At 37.7% G+C, this 18,685-nt stretch overlaps 1 protein-coding gene across 2 annotated transcripts in view; it reads left to right on the top strand.

The window, feature by feature from the left end:
• Positions 1 to 18,685, top strand: part of ctnna2 (catenin (cadherin-associated protein), alpha 2) — a 316,827-nt gene that overhangs the window by 281,927 nt on the left and 16,215 nt on the right. For both annotated transcript variants that reach the window (XM_041982885.1, XM_041982886.1), the window contains 3 exons: positions 798 to 998; positions 12,309 to 12,460; positions 17,369 to 17,482. In XM_041982885.1, the coding sequence (XP_041838819.1) occupies positions 798 to 998; positions 12,309 to 12,460; positions 17,369 to 17,482 (467 nt within the window). The remainder of the gene's footprint in view (positions 1 to 797; positions 999 to 12,308; positions 12,461 to 17,368; positions 17,483 to 18,685) is intronic.

Raw genomic sequence — 18,685 nt, forward strand, 5'->3', positions numbered from 1 at the left:
ACAATTTGAAGGCAATAGAAGAAAATTATCCGTGTGCAGTTGTTCCCATTCTACAGAGAATCCTCTGCATATTAGTGAAATAACCATTAATGATATTGCAACATTTGCAAAATCAAGTATATGTAACAATGAGGTTGAGGAAAACAAAGTCCTGAAGTATACATACATATATATATATATATATATATATATGTATACTTCATATACATATGTGTGTAGTACAGAAGTGTTTAGATTCAAGAATATATACTGTCAAGTTGCTGTTTAACCAAATTACAGTAGTTTAAATTCATCTGTTTCATTTGTGTTCCACTAATTTTTTCAGCCTTTTGTTGCTCCATCTCAATTGTTGCTGTAATCAAATCTGAGTCAGTATTTTTCTTGAAAAAGTTTCTCGCTTTCAGCCTTTGATGTGCTTTCCATGTTTTGTTGTTTTTGTTTACATTTCATACAGCATCCCTTGTTTTAAAGTGTTGTTGTACCACAGGCACCCCTGTAGTGCGTCTATAATTTTCTGGTATATATATATCATTTGAGAAAAAGACTGGCTGGTTCAACTGAGCAACATGTTCACATTCAGAAAGGAACATGAATGACTTCAGCTCATGTAATTATCAGCAAAACATTTTAAAGATATGACTAATCTTTTTTATTTATTATATTTTACAAAGAGAAATTGATTCTTTTGAGTAGAATGTGATTATTAAGCGGTAATTATGTCTCCCAACAAGGGAAAACCTTGAGTCCCCCTTGTTGAATCCCTATCTTTTCTTTCCTCCTTTTCTTTCTCTCCCCAGAGAATCACATCCTTGAGGATGTCAACAAATGTGTAATTGCTCTGCAAGAAGGAGATGTGGACACTCTTGACCGAACTGCTGGAGCTATTCGGGGCCGAGCTGCTCGTGTGGTCCACATCATTAACGCTGAGATGGAAAACTATGAACCAGGAGTCTACACTGAGCGGGTGCTGGAGTCCATCAAGCTCCTGTCTGAGACTGGTTAGTACACTGCACACAAAGTAACACAGCGCAAGGAGTCATGCTTAAATTTATTAATTTAATATTACATGTTGTTTGCTTTCCAGTCGAGTTGTTCAACATTCACACACACACACACACACACACACTTATATTATCTTCTCATTCCGGTCATGACTTACTGATACACCTTGGCTGCCTGAATGCTCAGTTTTCTACAGTTTTGATTAGTGTTTTGGCTCTCACACAGATGCTGGACACCAGCTGTGCACCCCACTGACACTGGCCTGTTGTCAGTTTTTCATCTCATTTTTTCTCCTTACTGTGCAATGTCAGGGCTTATACTTGAAGGCCCAAGATTATTTTTACAGCAGATAAATCCCAGGATGAACACGTTTAGTTTTCTACCCCCAAAAGTAGATATTTTTAACCTCAACTGAGTAAGTTTTTTTTTTTTTTTTTTTCCTAAGTAAGGGCTGTGTAAGCAGCATTAAGCAAATGAATAGATCAGTATTAATTGGATAGATTTGGGTTGTTTAACCTGTTCTTCATGAGGCTTATTTTTTCTCCCTTCTGTCCAAAATGATGTGCCCAACAATAAAGTATATCTTCAAAACTACAAGGGCTATGTGTAATCTGGGTATCAATAGAAAACCAGGACATGGGATTACTACAGAAGTGTCAGAATCAAGATATGTGTTACTATGTTAAATTCACCTGGAATACAGCAGAAAATTTAAATGATTATTCTCTTCCTTAAAGAAACGAAATTACTTTTACACACGAAACTTTTAATGAAAACAAGAGGATAGCAGCCCAGTTCACCTAGGAATACGTAATGTCTGAGTAACTACAAAAGGAGAAGCTAAAAAAGTGGACCTGAGCAGTTTTAAAGACATATTAATAGAGGTGTTAGGCAGGTAAATATTTCAGAAACCCACTGGTGAATGTTAATGACAGACATCTCTATCAATTTTTATAGTCAGGAGAATCAAGGATCACCTCAGAAACACCATGAGGACCCTAAAAGAAGTTAACACCAAAATAGTGTCGTAGAAAGAGTGAAAATTACTATAAAACCTTCTTAATCTGCAAGGAAACGACCAGGATTTATATGATTCATTTTAGACAAAGGCAGAGTCACAGAACACATTAGCAAAGTGTTTTTCTGGTGTAATGCCACTTTTAACCACAAAAGTGTTCTTGTTTTTTGTTTTTTCTGGTTTTTTTTGTATTTTTTTTTTTTTTTTTACTGCTCTTCGGCTGCTGGCTCACAGAGTTTTTGTCACACTGTGGTGAAATGGGCATCTTCGTAATCAGCAGAGTCTCTGCTTTCATATGACACCATGTTCCTGATGCTTGCTTTAAAATGGACAGTGATGTTCTCATGTTTTCGCTAGATGCCCACATAACTGCTTGGGGTTTGAACTATCATTCGTTTCAGCACCAATGCCTGGTAGTCCTAAAGCTGAGTTTTTCCAAGTGATTTTGGTTTTCTGTATATTTGGATTGATGCGTCCTTGCATGTGCAAATATCTTCTGTATTGCACGTCTCTCATGTTGCCCCCTGACAGGGGACTCTTGTGATAAAGAGGTTAAGTATTAAATTTGCTCAATATTGTATATTCTAGACTGGTAGTCAGAGCATACAATATGTAACTTGTGATTAAAAAGCAATGACATTGTAGGCTATAAAGGTTCAGAGCATATGCATGGCATGGAAGTGTTTGTGTGACATGTTTTGCGGAGTCAGTGGCTGCAACACAAACCCAAAGCTGGATCCATCACACCCCCCCCTCTGTGTTTAGCAACTGAAGAGCTGTTCTCTTTATAACACACGCATGCATTTTTCTCCAATCACAGCTTTGCTCAACCTTAGGATGAAAACACAAATATCTTTTTTAGATTTTAATTTAAAAATTCCTGACAGAATTGTATGATGAGGACACATGAATTGTTTCCTTTTGATGCCTCTTCCTTGACAACGATTTTTGGTGCATGTGTGGCTGCACAGTAGAACAATGCGCCACTACTCCAGAGTCTGTTAAAAGATTCATCCTGGGGGTCTTTGCAGTCAAAAAGGAGGCAGTTCCTCTTCATCATTCCTTTAAAGAAGCTGCTACCTATAAGTGCTTTGCTATCCTCTTATTGCCCTCTTCTGCTTTGAGCATCAATTATTTTAATTTTCAGTGGTAGGCATTTGAGAGAATTCAGTGACAAGATATGAGGAGTCTAAATAATTATAAAGCTTTCAATTTAATTACACCTGGTTTTTTTTCCTGATGATGACTAACAGTTGGCCCTAAGAAACTAATTAAAGTGTGATAGTTTAGTCTGTTTTGCAAGAGTCTCATTCCTCTTTTTTATCTTACTTTAAAGCTGTACACAAAACATATTATGCTAATATTGCTTAAATGCATTTGTACATGATATATGTTGACATTGGCAGTCACAGGAATAAGGTCCATTATAGGATTGCAGTTCAGCATACAGCTTGCAAGAAGCATGATCAACATGTATGTATGGGAGCATCTAACATAGGCAATCACATTGAGTTATGTTTGGTTGAATGTTCCCATAAGCCTGTTTATATATACATAATGTTTAGTTTTTGTTTTTGTTTTTTTTTTAACCAGTTTTTTTTTCCATCAGACATTCAGAAATTTAGAAGCAAACAAATCAGTGTTTTTGTTTATTACTGCACCCCTCTGTAATGCATCATATTACTGTGCAATCCATTTAGAAAGTGCCTCAGTGGAACCAAAGAAAAAGAGTCTGGTGTGTTTTTTTATGTTTCTGTGAAATATTTTTGGTCTTTGAAAAAGCTCTGTAAAAGTATACCCAAGCATGATCTTAAAGACAACTCCATCACAGAGGACAGGCAAAATAAAAAGCACAGGATGAAAGGAAATGTGTAATTTATCAATTACCTGTTCTGAAATATAAAATCTGACCACTCTCCCTCTTTTATGCTTTAAAAAAAAAAGAGAGAGAGAAAACATCTTATGACATGCCATTGTGGTCTTGCTATCCCTCCTCATTCTACTTTTTTTCCCTTTTTTCTCTTGCCCATCCTTCCCGTCCCAGTTTCTGCCTCTTCCATTAGAGCCCATTTAGCGAGGCGGTATATCTGTTGTTTCGCTCGTTACTTTCATCTGCCAGGATAATTGAGAGACACAATCAGCTCCCCTCCCCCGTTCGCTGATAAGTCACAGAACAGCATTAGGTGAATCACGTGTGTTCACACAGCCATCTGTCTGAGGCCCTCTTCAGGAGCTCGTCTGCACCATAACCGACAACTTACAGGACTGGTTATATGGCATCTTAAGCACATTCTGTTCTGTTATTGCATAATTCACTTTAATTGATTGGGGTAATTAATTGATTAAATACAGTGGCAATATCTCATGGACACTTAAGATCAATTTTGTACAACTATAACCTTGTCACATGCTAAGCCTTTATAATTATGCTGCTGCTCTATTAATCCTCCATGGAGCATGGATCTTGTTTCAAGAGTCAGCACGACCCAGAAGCATGATGTCAGCATTACTGAGAAACAACAAATGGAGAACTGTTGATGTTGCAACATCACATTGATTGCACACCAATTCGCCTTTATCACGTATTTAATGTTTTTAAGAGCTGACATCATAATGGAATTGTAATGGTTTAAACTTACAAGCCTAATAGAGGCCCTGAATGCTTACACAATGACGCGTATAGTCAAAGATTAAATAATAGGATTAAATAAAGGTGCTCTGAGTCTAACAAACAGGCAGAGGGAGAAAACTGTATTTATCAAATACAAATGTAAGATAATATTGCAGCATATCTATCAATATATATTTACTTCACTATGTTTCAGAAATTCTGCTTAATTTCTTGTTTGTAAAAGCTTTTGTACCTTTAGGGAAAAAAAAACTACCACACTTAACTCTACAACAATACGGTTGATTGGAAGAGATGAAGCATAGCCACTGGCAGTCTAAAACCATTTCAAGATATTTTATGCTTTTTACAGTTTATTCAGGAATTTGGATGCACCACACAGTTCACATTAGCCAGCATTATGAAACACAAGCCAAGGCAATTTGGTCTCGGCTCTGAGTTTTACACAGATAACTCTGTGTTACAGTACGATGAAGTTTTTCCTGAAACAATAGCAACGGTTCACTGAAAAAATAACAGCCATCAATGTCCTGTGAACTTGCAATTTGGACCCAATTTCTACAACCTTGTTTACAAAATGAAGAAGAAAAAAAGACAACATTTTAGTGGCTCTAACCTGCACATGTAGATATTCATTTACAGGCCTAATTTATCCATGCATGATGTAAATGTTGTGTCAGTGTTTCCACTTTTCTTGTTGCTGCTTGTATGTCTGGAAGTTTTAGATGAAACACAATTCACATTCTCAACTTGTCAAATGTCAAAGTGGGCCAATTTTGTTTGATACTTAGAAGAGGACAGAATTTATGCCACTGGAACTTCTTAACACTGTGATGTATGTGATTAAGCAAATTCAAGCTTTACTTACAGGTCAGTTTTACAAGATCCTTTAAGATACAATGCTTTTCCAAAGTAAGTAAATGATGCTTCGTGGTGTCCTGTCTGACTTTATCTCCGTGTACTCCAGGCAAAAATTAATCCCTATATATATCAAGAAAATATATTTAGAAGTTTTGTTCCATGAAAATAATCCTTTCATGGCTTAAATTGGTTTATTTAGATAGATTAGATATAGTAAAGCTAATTTAGTTTCATGACTATGCAATTCACCCCTCTTCGTTCCTCCAGTGCTTGCCTACAGCTCTCTAGAAACAGTGTCCTCTGTATGCCAGCAAACCTGACCACACATTGCCTCATCTGTAACTTAGAACATCCTGGAACAAAGAGAAGGTTATATTTCAGCATACTGTCTTCTCTTTACCTGTCTTATCTTCTCCGCTCTATGGAAGCCAGTGAGCACAGCAGATGAAATAATCATAAAACAGAATAGAGAGGGAGTGAAACACAACAGAGGAGACTCATACTGAACTCTTCTCAGTTGGCAGATATAACCTTTTAGCTCAACCTTGTAGGGTCAAATGTTTGTTTCTTATGAAACCCTGGTTCTTTGAAACCATGATTTGAGTCTGACTTCAGTGCACTGTGACTCCAGCCATTCGGTTGACCAATTAGTTGCTTATTTTCAAACACAACAGGGGTATTTTTATTACACCATCAAAAACGTGTTTGATTTTTTTTTTTTTTTCTTCAAACAGGAGGTCTTTAAGGTCACTACTTAGATGATACAACCTACACAGATGCAACAAATAGACCAGTTGAATGGCCTCACAGGGGACCTGAGTCTTAAATTTTAACGATTCTGGATTCTAATAGAGATGTTAAGATGGGGAACAAGCAACTGTGTTAGACCAGGGTTTCACTGGCTCCATATTTTTCTTTGATTAAGGGCTGTTGTGTTTCCCTTTCCTGTTTGCCTCTTAGTGGTAGTTTGGGTTTTTAAGAGCTACCATGCACATCTGATCTGGACCATAAAGCACTTATTGATCCTTGTGAACTTTTGCCTCCCTTTCCCCTCAGTCCTCTCAGACCTGATGTCTGTGGACCTGAGCACAGTCAAGGAGAAATCTATAGCTGGGGGAAAGATGATTAAGTGTAGCTGAACAAAGCAAAAGAATATAGGACCACACACTTTTTTAGAGGGTACTGAGTCCAATTAACCAGACTCTACCAAAAAAAAATCAATAGCTGTCACCAAGGATTTCACTAAGCGATTTGAGCGAGGATTTTAGTGGAATTCATTGATGTGGTCCCGTTTTTCCTTGTCTCACTGATGTGCATGTGTAAAACATTTATGTCTTGCCTGCATATATGTGTGTGTGTGTGTTTGAGATGGCTCTTTGTTTATATATGATTGCCCCTGTGTTTATGCCCACAGCAACATGCCAATCATCACCACTTGCCTGTTTTCCTGACAGCTGCCACGCCAACATACTTGCCCTTTGACCTTGTCTCAATTTGCCCATCCCTCTTTTCTCACATTGAGCGTGGTCCGATTTATGGCCAGGCCAAACACATGCAGCTGGGGCGCACTGTGTAAAGCTCAGCCATAGATTCCTGACAGACAGTCCACACATGGGTTTGGGATTGAAGCGTGTCCTTGAGAGGCAAAAAAAATCAATAACCTAATGGGAAAGTGGTTATGACTTCTCTCCCTTTTGCCCTCTAGTTCCCTCCTCCCTGCTACACTTTTCTTCCTAATGCTAACACTTTGTTTAAACTAATCTAACTCTCTAAAAGACAGACTATTTTTAAGTTGCTTATTAATGTGGTGGCTGCAAAGGGTAGATTAAAAAGCAGATATATAGTCTATGTGCCATTTAGAAATGGTTGGATGATGTTGCTCCCTGTTATTACATTGGGGCACAGAAAATAGGGTTTATCCAGCTCTTGCAGTGAGTAATAACACATATGCTCACACTGCCTCCCACATGTCATGCCTGTAAATCGGTGGATCAAGTGCACTAAAATGAAATACAGCCGAGCCTTAAGGGATATAAGTAAAGACACTTCATACTTTATGCTTCTAAAATAGCTCTAAAAACTAGACACCACCCCATCATTTTTTTTTTTTTTTTTTTTTTTTTTTTTGTATCTTCAATCAGAAACCCCCTTTGGTGACATTTGTAACCACCAATGAAGAGAAAGCTATTTATACATAAATGGAAATGGGGAAGTGAATCAGTGCTCTTTTAAAACTCAAAATGGCCTCTTTCTATGGCCCAAAGGTGCACAACACACATAACTGGATGAGTCACTTTTTAAATCTGTGTCTATTGTTATAGCAATTGCAGAAGCGGTATTTGCCAGAATGAGAGGCAGATGGCAAACTCATAGCTGGAAAGAAGAAGAGGTAATGCCTCTTAATCAGTGCATAAATAGAGGCGGGTGTTAGAACAGAGTACTGATGAGGAAATTGAGAGAAGCAGTGCAGTTTGAGGAGGGTGGAGAAATATTTTAACCAAGATTACAGAGGAGATCAGGGAGCAAACTGCAAGGATTTCTTTTTTTCTAAATCTTCTACTGTAGGCTATATCAGTATGAAAAAAATAATAAACATTTACTTTGCAGTGAGGCCAAGGAGCTTTGAAGTTGTTAATGTGAAGTCAAAGACCCACATGAGAAACAGCATCTTTTTTTTATTTTAAGGGGTGCAAAGAGCAAAGCAGCAGTTATTGGCCTGCACTAACTCTGTGGGCTGTGTTAAATCAAGTGTATGCAGTGGCACAATGTGCTAAAGGTCAGGCTGAAGTTGTATATAATGTCACATTCCCACCAAATGTGGCTTCCATTTCAAGTCTGTGTTGAACAGGGCGAGACGCATTAACGCAAACTGACCCACCTCTTTCACTTCACTCCATAGTCGGATCTGATTGAACTTTGAGCATGGAAATGGAAAAGCTCTCTGATGTACAACCAGTTTAAGAGATGAGGTGCAACTTGCCCCCTCGCTTGGGAAATGGCTTTAGGTAATTTCTTAACTGCACGGTGAAATGCTAGAAGCAGCCAAAAGAAGAAGAGGTCTAGCTTGGCTACAGTGAGTGTGAGGGCAGCAAAAAAGGTTAATGACAGTTAAATTTTTTATAAAAGGCTGGATAATGCATGATTTTGTGAATCGCAGTGGCTAGCCCTGTAACCATGCTTGTTCCAGCAGGTTAAGTGTACAACACTTCCCACGCTCTTTCTCCCGCCCTCCTGCTTTAGAGTACACCATGGGAATATATTTTGGCTGGAAAATTCTGTCTGACTCAGAATCTAGCATTAAGATGGTAGTCTCATGACATTTCTCATTCACCTCTGTCAAAGCCTCTCTAAGATACAAATTCAAGTATGCATTTCCTGGTTTGATGTGATATTAAACCGATTTGCAGACAGATGTGCTCATCGGCCCAATAGAGACGCTGCAGCAGCATGTTAAGAAATGACCAGCTTATTTTAATAGTGTGCATTTTGTACATCTTCATACTCTGCATAAATCGCATACTTACTGTGTGCTTTAAAACAGTTCTGCCAATCAATGTAACACATGATGATGACACCGGTTAAACTGATTCTCCAAGAAATGGTGCAGTTCTCATTGTGAGGAAGATCCACAGGAAAATACTTATACTATGATGATGGAAATATTTGTATGTGAGTGTATTAATCCAGCACTATTTCAGCTTTTTCAACTCTGTCACCTTCAGAAATGTTTACAAGATTCCTACAAATGTTCCACAATGTTGCCTTAAGTATTAAATGGAGCAGCAGCCTGCTGTGATTTGCAAGTGGTTTAATAAAGGTAAACACAGCGGATGATCCTGTGTAATGGTGATGTGCTCTTGGGCGGTACTTCCCAAATTAGGCGATGCATATTTGTCAACAAGCATGTCCCACTGCCTTTTGATGGCTGCAGGGGATTAATGAACCAAAGGTAGAGCTTTTAACACTGTGCATAGCAGCTGTGGACAACTAATACCATGAGATTCCTTAAAAAAATGTACAGATCACTCCAGATACTCTTTGCTGATGTTTCTGCTTAAAACACATTTTCTCCATGTAAAATTGAACACATCTTCATGCAGCAATCCTGTCATCCTTGTGCATCTGTATTTAGATTACTGTTAATGAAATCCTTATCCTGCACCTGAGACAGGTGTGGTTCAGAGACACTGACATGTTTATCTGAAGTCTAAAACAATTTCTAAACAAAAAACACATTCTGTTATTTAAATGCAACTTCTACCTAATTAGCAATATACCTGCCACCTGTGTGCCTTAAAATCTGCACTCAGCACCAAAATACCATAGATGTCCATGAGAAACCTCATCAATGACACCAGCCTGTAAGTGCTCTACTTGCAGTCTTCTGCTGCAATGCAAGTGAAACTATAGATGAGATGAAACTGTACTGACGGTTGATGGGAAATGACTTCAGTGAAGATGTAAAATGGATCCAATGAACAAAACAAATAAAAATGAAAGAAAACATCAAATAAAGTGCAGAAATGACATTGTAAAGCTTAATCTTTTATATTTATAACAATAACTTGGTTTTAAAAGTCAGTCGTGGAAATATTTTTATAAAATAAAATCAAATAATGCAGACCTCCAGCCAGAATATATCATACACATTATATAAAATAGAGAAGACACAGGCTGCCTTATCTGTATTAACTCTTTTTTCCCTACACCTAAGCAAAAAAAAAAAAAAGAAACACTTATGTTGCCATCTTTTAAGTTGCAAAGTTTTTTAACAGACAGTTGCTGATTTATAAAATAATCCACAAGGACCAGCATAATATTTTTGAAGATATTTTCGCTTTGTCCTGATTGATGTAGCTCCATACGTTCATGAGGCTTTACTTTGTAAGTGTATTTGCTTTGTACCTGTCATAATACACTGTCTAAATTGAGCTGTCTTCATGTGAAATTGAGGTTTATGCATCAGAGACGGCGCAGGTTGTGTTGTGTAGATCTTGTTAAGCACGTCACAGAGGCACACCATCTCTGCTTTGAGGTTTTTAAGCATTGATTGTACTTCCATAACTTCTCACTTTAACTATGCTTAAGCCTGGCGGGTGAAAAAATCCATTCCTACATGGTCACATTTAATTCTCTTCATCATTTTTCAACTGGAATGAGTGAAATTGCTCCTTACCATCAGCAACTTTGCTCATTAAGGGGCTCGGAGAACATTTAAATATTTCTATTTAAAACGCCTTCCCAGCAATTCCCAAAAGCCTATTTTACGCTTCTTCAGTAAGTGGATTAAACTGAATTAAAAATGAAAAGAAAAAGGGGAGAGACTTTTTGTAGTGGCTTTTATGTTTGGTAAAATATAGCTTATGTTTTATATCAAACAAATAAGTACACTGCAGATACACCTTTAGTGTAAGTGAGGTAATTGATATAGATTACTATGATTGTAAAAGAGGAGGAAAATGTGAATAATAATAAAATGACACATCTGGAGGGGGTTCATCAGTCAGGCAGAAGCAGCTTTATTTATTTTTTCATATATATATATATATATATATAAATATTGCACTTTCTCTCCCTCTTTTTCTTGTATATACAATCTTTGCAAAAACGTATATTTAATGTGAAATGGGGGAAAAACAATATATTCCAGTTGTATACCAAAAATAATATTAAAAGTAAAATATTAGTGTTACAGGTGATGTTTATTTCTTGAGGCAGGTGATGTGAAAAGATGGTTGGGAGGTAAAAAAGAGCTCCAGATATCAGCTTGGTGAATAATAAAAAGGTTTATTACAAAAAGTCTGGCATCTAAAACAGATCTACAGAATCTGTGAGAGCTCTTAAAGCTGAATCATGGAAATCCAACTGATAGTCCATATCAGCCCTCTGTAAATACAAACATGGACAAAGACATTCCTGATATCACATCTGGAAATAATCATGAGACTTGCATACTGACAGAAAGCAGACCGGTACAACTAAATCTGGTTAGTACATCTAAATTTGATCATAATGCTTATGTATTGCTAATGATCACACACTACACAGGTATTTGCAGTTTTGTAAAGACCTATTCTGGTTGACGACTACCTATCAAGGTAAATCTCTGTTTTGTTATGCTAATTCTCTGCTGCACAATTCTCGTGCCACATCAGGATATCACATAAAAAAAAAGGTAGTCTGCTAAATATTGAATCATTTGGTCTGTATCCTTGAATATGAAACAAAGTCTATTCACATCCAGCACAATTCATTTGAAACACAAAGAGCATAAAGCTCTTCCATCAGGTCTAGCCGGTTGAGACTGACAACAAAAAGCAACTATTTTTATAGTCAAGAGGGACTTTATTTTTGTTGAATGGCTTTTGTTTGGCTAAAAAAAAGACTTTGATAAATTTGTTTCCCTTTATTCTGCATTTTGATTGGACGGCCTCAGGCTTACAGGCTAGAAAAACAGAAACACTCACAGCCATCTTCCAACTCAGTCCAAACGCACATACACTTTCACAAAGAAAAGCATACATCTGATCAATCTTACAGTGTTTAAACAGCAATTTGTCTTTTTCAGAGAGTTTCAGTGTGGTGCTTCACAAGAAATTATGAAAACAAGTTGTGATTATGTCTTCAGACAGGGAAATAAAAGACAGAAATTTGTGACTTTACTGTGACATCTCCCCTTCTTTGATTGATAAGCTTGCAGTTGTTATAGAAAGCAGCAAATAACTAACAATCATGATAAACCTGTCTGTCCAATCTTTTTCTTTTCTGTCGCCTTCTTCTTTACTTTTTTCTCTGCAGTCATGCCCCGTTTTGCTGAACAAGTGGAGGTAGCCATCGAGGCACTGAGTACGAACCCCCCACAGGCCTTTGAGGAGAATGAGTTTATTGATGCATCCCGCTTGGTGTACGACGGCGTCCGTGACATCAGGAAAGCTGTCCTAATGATAAGGGTATGTCCATTAGTTGTTCTCAAAGAGCAGATAGTGCTCACTCAGGTTAACTCAGATGCTTTAAATTGACAGCCAGAAGTTGTTTATTTCTGTCTTTAAGGGTACATTCACACCATTATAGGCTTGGTTCAGTTGGGGCATGCGTTCACGCTGCACTTCTCAAACAAATCAAACTTTTAAATCATGTGTTTCACTCTTCACCAGAGAATTACACCAAGAAGTATGAAAGAACAAGCCAAGACAGACAATGAAGAAGAAAACATGTTCATATATGGGTTAATGCAGAACAGCTTTGTTTTCTAGTACATAACAGCTAAATATCAAGCTGCATCAGATCCTAGTGGTCTTGGGTTGATCAGATTACTATCAGAGCTTCTATAGAATTTTTCTGCATCTGACCACAAGTTATTTCTCCCATTCAGACCCACCTATCATCCCATGTGCACTTATGCTTTGGTTGTGTTTTCCCACAATGCCGTGCACCGAACCCACAATGCACATTGTTTTGTGTTCCACTGTATTTGGTCTGCTTGAAACGGACCGAGACCTGCGTTTGTAGGTGGACTGTGTCCACATCTTCGATTCGAATCAGAATTTGTTTGCACATTCACAATATGCCACACGAAGCAGACTTTCAGAGCAAATGGACTAGGATTTGAATCTGAAAGGCTGGTGTGAATGCGTCCTAACTCATTTAAGACAGTTGACTATTATTTCAAGATTCAGACATCTGAATATAGTGTTCATTTTCTGATGCTGATTAATCAAGAGCTTTGGTTCCATTGGATGATATAATTTAGACAACCTCCAACTGTTTGTGTATTGAAGTTATACTCATGTCCTGTGCAGGTTTAAAGCCCATTTATGCTCAATGCTGAAGACAGATATGCAGACGGACAGACAGTTTTGTCCGTCCTTTTGCGTCACCGTTACACGCATAATTTGGTCTGTTTTGAGGGAGCTTAGCTATCTGTCGCTTAATGCAGAAGACCGAGCAAAACCCCCGGAAATCACAGGGGCAGTGGTGAGCAGAACAGCTGACATGCGCCTAGCGAAAGAAGCAAATCAGAGAAGAAGAGGATCAGGAAGGGAACAAAAAAAGCAGAAGAAGAATGAAGACGAGAACATCAGCTGTAGAAATTTTGCAAGCTTTTAAAGAAAGACTACACGCGAGTGTTTAGGGCGTGTTGGGTGGTTGGAAACAACTTGATAGCGGGGCATTACCGCTGCCAAACGGCGTCTGAAACTGACGTCGGCTCGCGGGAGTGAAATGTGAACTTTGTACTGCCCAGCAGTGGAAGAACTGACTCAACAACCATGGCAACGTAAAAGATGCATGGAAGTATCAGGACGGCAACGTATGACGTTTGAAACGGACGTCTATTTACGTACGCAGGGGAGCATAAATGGATCTTAAAACATGAAATTTTGGTGTACTATCACAAATTCAAACACACAAACTGTTTTTGTAATCTGGCTACAACTCCAGTCTATTTCACAGAAGTATGTGCTACTAACTGAAATTGCGTTGATTATTGTAGATATTTCATTGCAAAAATATAGCTGCCTTGAGCATGAAGAGGAACATAATTGAAATCTATCTGTCACATGATATGTTTTACAGAACACACTGAACATGTCACGATAAGAATGCCTCACAACAAGATACCAGCTGCTCCACTTCCTCACACCCTCACTCTGATGTTACAGTATCTACATTTTTCACCCGAATTGGCCCTCCTCTTTTCACCATGTAATTCATTTATTCAACTTTATGCAGGCTGGAAGGTTTCCCAGTGCAGCTCTGGAAAAAATCAAATTATGGAAAATAATTTGATGTTGGTAAATAATATAAACCGGCAGCTTTGAACTGCCCGGGACCAGCTGGCTTCATAATCCCATCCAAGTTCAATTACTTTCTGAGGAAACAACTTGGAAGATCTGTGCTTTTTCTGTTGTCTGACTTCATCATACAGATACCAAATGTTGCTGCCGTGTGTAATAGTTTTTTTTCTTTTTTTCCCACTTAAATCGAGTAATAGCTCCTTTAGAATTCTTACAGGACTGATTTCATAAGAAGTCAGTGGATTAAGAAGGCATTTCTCCACAGTGTGTAAAATCTGAGGCAGGTTTTGAGAAGAGAATAAAGTATAATGAAACTTCTTGAAACGCAGAGCTATCCCATGGTCTTTATGTTGCCATACACACACACACACACACACACAGGCATGCACAGCATTGTAGTTGGACAGAGCAGAGAGGTATTTAACAGCTAGGATGAACAGAACTGTGTACCAAAGCTAAGAATGTAACATAAACCAAAATTACCTGTATTTATACAATTTACCAGGTTTAATGGACTCACAACATGTCTTACACAAAGATTTTACAGATCTAAAACCACCCAGCATTGAAATAAATGAAAGGAGCTGTGAGGATGGGATTATGTCTTTCAAAAGCTGACATATAATCTGAGACTGCTGGTTTAAGAACGTTGGATTCCAATGCTTATTAGAGCCTAAACACTCTTAAGGGGTTCACAACAAGGCGGGTGTTTTTTACAAGCTTGTAAAATTATAGCATAACTATAATAGGCATATTCTCTGTTGCAATGACCACAAGGTAAACAGCAGAATCACTTGGTACACTCAAAGCAATCTCCAAGGTAACCAGCCCTTCTGAGTTGGCACCTCTGTTGCGGCACACACTGACCTCATTGAAACAAATGAGGGGGCTGAATTCTTTACACATTCTTTATGCATGTGAGAGGATGGCTTTAGTCAGATCTTACATGACTTTAGTGAATATTCTTTGAAGGAAGAAAAAGCTCAGCTGTACTTCTATGGTTTAAACATTTAAACGACGACACTCTTACCCAGTTGTTAAGTGTGGTCAGTTGTACCATATAAGCCGTATAAATAGAAAAGCTGGTCAGTACCTGGGCTCTTCCCTGGATTTTGCCATCCAGATCAAAGCAAGAAGGGGTTGTCACCAGCATCTTAACCCATGCCTATGGGACTGTAATATGATTTAGTAACATGGCTTGTAAGACAGATGCATAAAGAGGAATTAGTCTGCTGCATCTCAGTTCTGGATTGATTTCCAAGGAGAGTTATTAACCAGCTTAGATCAGTCTGCCTCTGGCTGCTGTTGGATAGATCTACCACCAGTCATTGCAGTAACCAATCAGTTGCCTCAACAGCACTCCACTGCACTTTCTTATTGTTTCTGACCTAATCTGTATTAGATATACTGTGATTGACCTTACTGGATTAAATCAATTAGAACATGAGTGTGTCCCCAGGCTAATGATTTAAAGAAGCAAAAAAGGGGGGGCGAAGAATGTGAGCAACGCAGGATATACTTCTATGAAAAGTTAAGATTAGTATTTATATTGCTGTAAACACATATAAACACCTGGATGAGTCTAATAGACCACAAAGAAAATCCATCCTAACGTGCTGTCATAAGCTTTAATCATAGCTATCATTTATTCTGTAGAGGCTCCATTTTACCTCCAGTATAAATACTGATTTGGTTTAGAGTCAAACTACTTTGAAACTATCACAACTCTGATGTTATTAATCAGGCAAACACATATGTTTAAACATGCACAAGTCTTATTTAATCTTCTGCTCTTCAGGAAGTTAGGTGTTCAGCTAACACTGATGTAGCCCGGTGAAAATGGAGCCAATAAAAAACCAACAAGCCAGTGTGGGCTATGACTACCCTCTCAAGCCAGCAATGTAATAACACAATTTGTGCAAATGCAAAAATCTGATGAAATTGCAACATATATTGTACGTCTTTAGCAAAACATCGCTACCTTTAAAGTATTTAAAGATGGTGCTGCATAGTTCCTTTCTTAGAAAGTTTAAAAGTCTATTTGCCAACAGTGACATTCATGAATGGATGTCTCCATACAGAAATGTTTGAACATCACTCATCTTCAAAGAAAGGAAATAAACAGTGGATTATTGTACAATGACAAACTGAGCAAGCATTAATGTTGTCAGAGAAAAGCACCATCAGAGCTCAAACATAAATCGGGACATTAGACCTTTAAATCCAGAAAGAGTGCTGTTGGATTTCTTGTCTTCTGATTTCTGGTTTGAATAAAAACTCATTAAAACATTTTAAAATTCATTGTTTAACAAATGAATAACAATGTTCCAAAGATTAATCCTGTTGAGCATGCTGCAGGGATTTGCTCTGCCATCTGACTTATTTAGTTTCTGATTTGTTCCATGTCATAAAAAGACTGAAACAATGAAAACACAAATTTAAAATATACAATCACTTTTACAGTTCATAACCATCTTGGCCTGGTGTGTACAACTAGAGTTCTCACACAGGATTTTTGCAAACTGGTCCAGATATTTTACATATTTTATCTGTAAATAAGACTTAAATGCAAATTTCTATTTCTATTTATCTGAAATAAAAAGTTGGGAACAGTGGGGTGTTTTAAATGCCACTGAGACTTTGGTATTTTACATTTTCCTTTTTACACCAAACCAGAAATGATGCTTAATAGTTTTCTTTTTTTTTCAATCATTTCCATCCTTTACTGAAGTATATTTTTAAAAGTCACAGGACATCTTGTTTAAGGAAGGAAAGAATACCAAAAAGCAACTCTTCAAGCTTTTCACTCTACTGTGACGGTATTTCAGTTTTACAGATGCCTTTTTGGAACTACTTTTAAGACCGTTTGATTATTTTCTTCGTGCTGAATCTTTATCAATATGCTGACTTTGGTTTGAACCTAAACTCTACTTGATATATTGTGCACTGAAAGCAACACAGAGAAATGAATGTACGATTTGCCTTAAAGTTCATGAAAGCTTTTCAGCTATGTATTTAGGAAAAGAAGTTTTTTAAACCTGCTTGTCTTTGTGCTTCTTTCAGACACCAGAGGAGCTGGAAGATGACTCTGACTTTGAACAAGAGGACTATGATACTCGCAGCAGGACTAGCGTTCAGACTGAAGATGACCAGCTTATTGCCGGACAGAGTGCTCGGGTGAGTGTGTGTTCACACGCCCCCTGCTGTGCTGCACCTTTTCAAATGTGCCCCACATAACAAGTAATGAACAAAGATCGGGATTAAACAAAAAAAAAAGTAAAATAAATGGCTTGGGTCAAGGCTGGGCATTAAGCTCAAATACTTTGTAAAAATGACAGTCGTGCTTCATTTGTAGGTTAAAGTGCAAGTCAAACTCCCTCACATCCATGTTTCATGGTCACATGTGAATCAGTACATCCAACTGGTTCCATTTGCATAGCATTCAAATCATCCTAACAAGCAGCACTATTTGAAACAAACACTGTTCAGGGATGGCAGGTGTAAAATTGCAATCACAAACAAAGAAGTAATTACCAAACTCCCTTCAGACGCTACCCAAAATACAGCACAGTGCTATGCCAAGGCCTCAGCCATGGTCACCAGGGTCTGGGCTTTGTTGCACATTAGCAATTTTTCACTTGGGGCCCAGCTTAAAGGACATTAAGAGGGTATCAGTGCCTGCTCCCTTCCAGCGACACAGAGGGTCTAGCGGTGTGTTGCATGTTGAATGGATTTTGGATGGCAGGAGTGTGACTTGGCTCAGTGTCTCTCCCTGTGGCCCATGCTTGCCTGAGTCTCTATACAATATACAGTCTGCACACACTGGGCCAATACAAAAAAGGGAGAAATAAATTAATTCAAAACAGCAGCTTATTTGATTTAAATGTCTCTACTGTGCAGCTACAATTCCCATTATTTTTTCCTTTTTCTTTGTAAAAACCCAGAAACCTAGGTTGAAAGCAGCCCTTCATGTTCAAACTAAATGACCCTGGGAAGTCTTCGAAATGTTTCAGTATGTTAACGTGCACCATTACCGAAGCTTCAGTTTATTTCAGTTGTGTATATTATTGCATATGATTAACCAGATGTTCACAAGGAATTTTGTTATAGATATTTTTCAGATAGCAAATAGTTTAATACTTATTGTCTGTTTATACTAAGATATCACTGATTGTTAAATTCTCAGCCAACTTGAAGATTAAAAATGTCTTAATGCCATGGACATAGTTATGTGTAATGCGCTATTTAAAAAAAAAAAAAAAAACTACACAATTTGAGAATATTTCAGCCTTTCACGACATTTTGTGAGCAGAAATTAATTTATAAAATTTTTTTCATAAAATATGAAAAGATTCCTTCTGTGTAAAAGCAACATTTTAA

The sequence above is a fragment of the Melanotaenia boesemani genome, chromosome 4 (assembly GCF_017639745.1).
Source record: "Melanotaenia boesemani isolate fMelBoe1 chromosome 4, fMelBoe1.pri, whole genome shotgun sequence".
Taxonomy (NCBI): Eukaryota; Metazoa; Chordata; class Actinopteri; order Atheriniformes; family Melanotaeniidae; genus Melanotaenia; species Melanotaenia boesemani.